Raw genomic sequence first — 7492 nt, forward strand, 5'->3', positions numbered from 1 at the left:
TATGGTACATTACTAAAATACAAAATCACTCATGTTTTACTGTCACTGGACTTATTTACTGTGAAAGACTAAATTCCAGTCTGTAAGCTTTCTGTGTGCGTATTTTTTGTTGCAACAAAAGCTCTGTATGTATGGAGGTTTACCTTTGTTGCTTTGGGGACAGGTAGAAAGCAACTTGGTGATTACTTTCTGCTTAGAAATAAAAAAATTAAGATGACAACTGATGACCAGCTTGTAAAACCACATCCCTATCTGCATGAGGTCTGCCAAACAACACACTGTATTTACTTATGCCCAAGCTGACAAGACACATGCGTAGGTAGAATTTATTTAGCACCCATGTATTTGAGCTATCAAACAAAAACTGCCTCTTCATTTCCTATGAGTTCACGGTATCAGTCCCCACGCACATCAAAGGCTCCTATCATGCTCCTTCTGAGCACGGTTCTGCTCTGGGGCGACAACTTCACACCTATTCCCACCTCAGTGGTAGGAATCCTATTTAGGTGTATTAAGAACAAATGAGCTGGATTTGAAGCATCCAAATACACTGTCTTGATCTGCAGCAGTCAGACCAAAGTGTTCTGTTAAAACAACCTCTGTAAAATTCTCCTTGTCTGCATCCACTAAGGTGGCAGTCAGCCCCTCTGAAAGGGAGGACTGAATGCAGATTGCAAAAAGAAGAGCTTATACCACACAAACTCTGGACAAAGAGTCTTCTCCATAAATCCTGGACAGAAGGTCACGTCTCAGAAACCATTAAAGCATGGCTGTCCTTCCGCACAGAGATAAAGAGATTTTTCCCACACCTACACATGGCTTCCAGTATCACCTCCTGTTGTTTAAATACACCCAGGGAGAATGAAGATTTAGCACTTCTTCAAGGAATTCAAAAAAAGGAAGAATTCTTTTTTTTTCTTTCCCCTAAGTTTACAGAAACTTCAGTGTAAGTCAATCTAAGCTCTTCTTAACTAAGTTAAATTTAATGTTACAGTGGCAGAATATCCATTGCATATTACCCCAAGGATAAGCTTGCCTAGTCTCCTTCCAAAGGGTATAGCTAATAATCTTGGAAGTTCCTCACTGTGCTGTGCTTTAAGTACTGCCTCTGTTGGAAACAGACAGCAACAATCTGCTCTGGTTATGCTCTTCAGAGTTTGGAAGCTGTCTGCTTCAACGAGCGCAGGCAGCTCTGCACCAGCCAGCTCCTCAAGGGAATTACCCTTTCTAACTGCCAGGGTGGCAGCAGATTTCAAAGCAAAACAATCTGGAAAAAAAAAAAAAAAAAAGGAAAAAAAAAACCATGAGCAAACCGACGCAGGAGTGGGCTCAGAGAACAAAAAACAAAACAAAACAAAAAAAGGAGAGAAGAAAAAAGTTCGAAGGTATTCAAGCCTGTTCAATTGAAAAAAAAAAAAAAAGGAAAGCGAAGAGCAGAAACACTTCAATGAAGACTGTTAGAGGCTACCTGGCAACAGACCCAGCAGTAGCACTGTGGGGAACGGTACTCTGATCCCCTGGGACTTAATTTTTTAATCACGAAGGCAGGAAACGAGGACCTGTCATTAAGCGTTCCCAAATACGAAGTGAGAGCCGGTGCAGTTTTGCCACCTCACGGAGCTGGCAGCACAGTAAGCCCCTTCCTTTCGGTGCCCGCCGAGCTCTGCGTGATGCCGGTCAGGGCGCTCCGAGGGCAGCGCACCAACGCCCGCAGGCTCCCGGCCGAGGCCAGCTCTCTCCCGGGCACGGCGCCGGAGCGCCTTCAGCGGCCCCGGGGCGCGGCCCACCCCTCCAACCGCCGCCGGGCGAGCGGCCCGAGTTTCAGCATGGCTCCCTAGGGCGGTTCCGCGTTTGAATCGAGCCGCCGAGCCGCTCCGGCTGCTCCTCCCGCTCTAGGCAGCCGCTCGGGTGGTTCCGGAGCTTCCGCGGAACCTCCGGGGCTCCTTCCGCGCTCCACGGAGCTTCACCGGGCGTCCCGGCAGAGCCCCGGCGCAGCTTCACCCAGGGGGAGGCACGACCCCGCCGGGCACCCGGGCAGCCCCCGCGCCTCGCTTACCGGTTTCGGCATTTTCAGCGCTGTCGGTGCTTCCCCGGCTCCAGAGAGCAACGCTCATGCAGCAGCTGCCCCGCCTCAGCCGAGCGCCCTGTGAGGAGGAGGAGGAGTGAGCCGCTCCCGGCCCCGGCGACGACACAACCCACGAGTGCGGCGCCGGCCGCCCGGCGGCAGTTAAGTACGCAGGTGGGGCCGCGGCGGTGACTCACCCGCCACCGGCCATTCCCCACCGCTCCCCCCTGCGCTCTGCGAGCACGAGGCGGCCTCGCCCAGCGGCCCGACACCCCTCCGGCTGCGCTTCGACACCTCGGGACGCGGACTGGGGACCCCGGCCCGGGCAGGACCGCCCTCGGAGCGATGCAACAGGTGCGGCGGGCGGCAGCCGGCAGACAGAGGCGGCCGACCGGGCACCCCTGGCGGCGCCGCCCCCACGCCCCGTGCCCGCTGGCGCGGTCTCTCTTCGGCACTCAGCGGGAGACCCTCACCGCAACATGGCGGCGGACAGCGCCCCACCGGCACCTGCCCCTGCCGCCTGCGGGCGGGCCGCGCCCCACCCGGACGGGGCCGCAGCGCGGCGGGGTTGGCGGTTGCAGAGCTGGAGAGCGGGAGAGGGAAGGAAGAGCATTTGCTGCTAGTGCACGGGCGACCCGTGGGCTTGGTCGCCGGTCTGTAACGGCTGCCGTGTCGTTTTGTTTCTTTTTTTGAAGCCCCAAATCAATTACTTCGAGCAAAAGGCAGGATGGATTTTTGTATTAAAGCACATATTCAGCGTGAAATAAAAGTTTGAAAATCCACCTAAGTTTAGAAGCTACAAAGCGAGAAGGCTGCTTCAGCTGGCCGTGCTCTCGCATCATGATTGTGCAACCTACCAAGCAACCCATTCATAGCCACGCAGACGTGACGCACTGTGCCTGTGCCCCCTGCTCCTTGCCCTTCATCCACCGCCATGCTCCTGCAGAGCCCCCAGCTGCTTTACCTGCAGGAGCTGCGGCCTCCCGCCCGCTGGGGTGTGAGAACAGATCGTGTTTACGTTGTCACGGGCAACGGACCATAGGACACAGGTCTTCCGGTGTGCCGGCAATGGCATGCAGGTGAGCTGCGAGGTTAAGGGAACGTGCAGATCCAAGCTGCCGTCTTCAACATCCTCGTTTCAAGAAAAGGAACGGGAAGCTTCAAGACAAGGTAACGGCCAGCACGTGTCAAAGATCCAGGGCTGTGGAGACCCTGGGAAATGCCAAGAGATGGTAACAAAAACACAGCCCTGTGTTGTCCTCCAGGTCCTGCATCAGAGGTGGTGCTAGGCAGTCACTGGTAGTGCCACATTCAAGTAAAAGAATCGCCTTTGCTTCAGGTTTGAGAGAAGGGGGGGGAGCAGAGACTGGTAGAATTCACAGCTATATTCTCTTCTTGTTGAGTGATCCTAGGAAGCAGGAGAGGGATTTACTGTCAAACCCGAGCCATATGTCAAGCAGCTTGCAAAAGCAGGTGAGAATAAAACAGAGCTAAATGGCTTCTGAGGGAGATGAGATAAAACATTTTTGGGAAACAGCTGCAGCCTCTGTTTTCAGATAGAACGATCCCACTGAGATGAACTTTAATCAGATTAATTTAACAACATACGGTTTGTGAGGAGACTTCCTCATTTAAGCAATAAGTTAATGGTGGGACTCATGCCTCATTCAGTAGGATGGTACTGGATGTGGAGCAGGCTGGAACATCACTGTTTTGGGCAGACTACTGAGGGCAAGAAACAATTGTAAGGAATGCTGTAAGAAGCTAGTTGTTGCTAGTTGGAACCCCATGTGGTGGTCTTGGATTATTTTGGGGGGGCATATAGGTGCAAAAAGCATATAGGTATTTTTCATTCCTTCCTGTTAATACCATCATTTGTCTTGATCGAAAAAAGAATTTTTATTGCAGTTACCATTGCTTCCTAACTACAAAGAGGCAGAGGCAAAAGGAATTTAGGTGACTAATAATTAAATGTGGCAACATACAATCTCTAGGTTCCTGTTTGCCACAGCACATAACCCTGTGCCATTCTCCCACAATCACCTGCAGTATATGGGGAAAGATAGATACCTCAGTGGTATCCATAACTACCAGCTTACTCAACACCGCTCCACCCAAACCCAACCAACGAGAACATGTTGAACCTATACAGGCAGAACTGTCGTCTGTGGAAGGGGAAAGAACAATTGCCATGTTGGAGCGTTCGTTAGAGACCCTTAGGCTCCTTCCTGGGCTTTTGCCTTTTGCAAGGTGTGTTTTCAAACCACTTTTGCTACAGAGCACTGTGAGTTACTAAACTCTCGGTTCAGCAGGGCAGCAAGTTGTCTTTGTTGAAGTGAGAAACTCTCTTCTGGGTCCCTGAGTTTCTTCCTTTACATTTCACTCCCTACTTCACTCCCCAAATGGATGGGAAGGTATATAATGCTACCCCCTCCTTCCCTTTTATACAAGTCTATTCATCCTTTGCAGATGCAGTAGAACCAGACTAGGTCACGTCTCCAGAGAGGGGATGAAAGCTATCCGTTCTGTGGCTTTCTTGACAGTGTCCTGACAGTCATCACACTGAATTGTTGGAGCATGGGCATCGTGTGTAATGCTGATGAGCACTATCTGATAATGCTTACAGACTGAATCGCCATTTGAGTCGGGAGTGAAGGAACATGAGAGCAGGCATGAAATCAGCTCTCATCAGGCAGTCTAGGGCAGAAGTAGAAATATGAAGAAACAGATACAAATGTAGAAGCTTGGGAGATTTACGTACAAAAAAAAAAATAAGAATACACAGTTGGTTCTGGAGTTAGGCATTAGCTAAGCAGGAGAAAGCTTTTATAGGCACCCTAACTACAGCATTTTGTGCCAGACCTCACAGTCAAGCATAAGACCCAAATCAAAATGAAGCCTTTAAGTTACAGGATTAACAGCTGCTCTGATCCAACACTTGTTCTTAACCCGCTCTATTAAGAGTATAGCATTACTAATAACTTACAGGAATTACTAAAGCAGGGGAGGTGATGAAAGGACCTAGATTGCTCAGCAGGTCAGTAGCAGGACCCAGTTTCTGTTTTCTTCCCTGTAACAGCTCCCCGGCCTTAGTGCCCTCTAACCAAACTGTATTTTAGGATCTTCCATCTGTTTTAAGGAGAAAAACAATTTAATTCTGCTGTTCTGCTTGTAATAACATTTCAACTTGATTTAAGCATTTATGAATTCAAAGAATTGGACAGAATTTTCTCAAGAAAATCCTATCATTATAAAGTGGTTTTGCTTAACAGATTTGGCGCTAGCCATGTTTTAGTTAAAATACATCTTCCTAAGTGTGATTATCCTGAAATTAGGAAGCATGGACTCTTATGTCCTAAAAACACCCCTCTTGGTTGCCCACGCAAAATCAATGGTCTCACTAAGAGGCAGGTTTGAATTCCTTGTTTCTGAATATAAGAAGTGTTATACACATTTTCCAAGCATGGTTGGAATAGTCTTGCAGCATCTCTGGTACTTTGTTTGCAGTTTTACTCCTGGGATTTTTTCTAACTGGAAACATAGAGTGACTTACTTTTGTCAACTTACAGGCCACGCATTCAATATAGCAGATAAAAGAAAGGATACCATATTCTGAACCACTTTGTATAGGTTTAAAATCAAGAGGATTGCTTTCTTTGTCAATTCTAAGAGCTGTAGGAGGAAAAGTAATCCTATGGTATTACTGACAGTATCTTCTGTTTCGTTGTGCATGACTGTGAATAGGCAGTTCATTCCCAGTTAGAATTCCTGAAACACTGGCATTATAATTCCCGCACTGTCACACTCCAGGAAGAGTGGCCAAGGATCTGCCAAGTTCCCGTTCTGCTTGAACTGAGAGCTCCTTCCTTACTACTCCCACTGAGCTTAATGAAAACCCGACAAATTCAGGTCACAGCGGACGAGCGTTTTCTTTCAAAGCACTGTTGACATTCTCCAGGTTTCTTTTGTTTCTTTTGAAGGGGATATACATGGTAAAAGAGCCCAAAGCTTGTTCCTCATTTTCTGTTGTTCCTTAAATGAGAAGTTTCTGCCAAGTTCAATTAACGTGTTTTTCCAGTAAGTGTGAGTTTGTGCTAAGAAATAGGTGAATTCAGGCCTGGAAATAAACGCTGTTAAATGATCCAATAGTTACATGCTGGAAGACCCTTATCTTTGCATTCATTTTGTTTTCCAGCTGCACCCACAATTGTTCCTTGAGATTACATGATGCTCCGCTTGACCATCGTGGAGTTGTACATACTAGATGAATGCAGTTTAAACATGCATGTGAGCAGGCAAGGAAAAGCTATGGTAATCGTCTCTGTAACTGAAATCCACAGAGAATTCTTGATTTTATTAATGAAAATAAATAAAAAAATAAAAAAGTAATAAGAATTTTGCTCCATCTGTTGAATGAGAACAAACACATCACAAAGCACTGTTTAAAAATGTATTAAGTGGCAATAGATGTTCACGATGTACTGGATTAGTAGAGATTATTCTACACATGTAAACCCAGGCGTGTTTGTCCAAGACTTGAAGCAAATGGAAACTAGGGGCAACACAGCTTTTACGTCTCAAAATGAAATAATGATCTTAATGCATACGATAAGAAAGGAAAGAGGAAGGGAGTTCCCTTGCTCAGGTAATCTCTATTTTACCTTGATATCTTCGTTTGTGCTATTTTATTTGGAGTCTGATTAGAAGCAGAGCTCAGTGCCATGTATTTCAAATACCCCCCTGCAAGACTGAATTATTTCTGCAGGGACCAGCTCTTCTTTTTTTTTTTTAAGCATCAAACCAGAGATGTATAAAGACAGTGTTGACAAAAAGAGCGGGTCAAATAATGCTGACCAACTTAGTTCATGTGCTTCACAAATGGAACGCAGACATGTGCCTACAGCAGACATGAGTAGTAAAGGGAGGTGAGGGCAAAAAAGCCTCCACTGGATGATAGAGAGAAAAAATACACAGCACTGACGTTTATATTGCTGTCACTGTAAGGATGATGCTGTAGGAATTCAAAAATAACAAGCTATTTCAACTTAACTAAGAGTGCCAAAATTCAGAATTTCAGGGCTAAAATAAGCACACAAAATAAAATGTACAATTAATGGATATCAAGTATATTTTCTTTTCCTGTGATATCATACTGACTCACAGCTCTTAAGATCATAAGGACCATACTGTTTGACTTTCAGAGTAAATTAAGCTCTCGAGTTGCACCCAGTGATTCTCAAATCAAGACTCTAATGTTAGAAAGGCCTTAAATCTCAGACTCAGGACTAAGTGACAGTGATTCTACCACCTTTCCAGTTCTTTCCACAGCAAAGTGCTCTTTCACTATAAGTTGTGAAGTTGTTTGCACTGACTGGTAACTGTTTTTCTGATTCCACTTCAGAAGGTGCACTGTCAGTAATGCAGTTT

General features: G+C 46.6%; 1 protein-coding gene and 1 long non-coding RNA gene across 2 annotated transcripts in view; one reads left to right on the top strand and one right to left on the bottom strand.

Annotated features, from left to right (window-relative positions):
* The window catches only part of EZR (ezrin), a 36718-nt gene extending 34515 nt beyond the window's left edge, over positions 1-2203 (bottom strand). Inside the window, exon 1 of the mRNA NM_204885.2 lies at positions 2057-2203. Coding sequence (NP_990216.1) covers positions 2057-2068 — 12 coding nt within the window. The 5' untranslated portion in view covers positions 2069-2203. The remainder of the gene's footprint in view (positions 1-2056) is intronic.
* Positions 2204-2303: 100 nt separating this feature from the next.
* Positions 2304-6454, top strand: LOC107053008. The gene is made up of 2 exons (XR_005858929.2): positions 2304-3235; positions 3331-6454. It is a non-coding gene; the product is annotated as an uncharacterized LOC107053008 (long non-coding RNA).
* The last annotated feature ends 1038 nt before the right edge of the window (positions 6455-7492 follow it).

Source organism: Gallus gallus, chromosome 3 (genome assembly GCF_016699485.2).
Source record: "Gallus gallus isolate bGalGal1 chromosome 3, bGalGal1.mat.broiler.GRCg7b, whole genome shotgun sequence".
NCBI classification, from domain to species: Eukaryota; Metazoa; Chordata; class Aves; order Galliformes; family Phasianidae; genus Gallus; species Gallus gallus.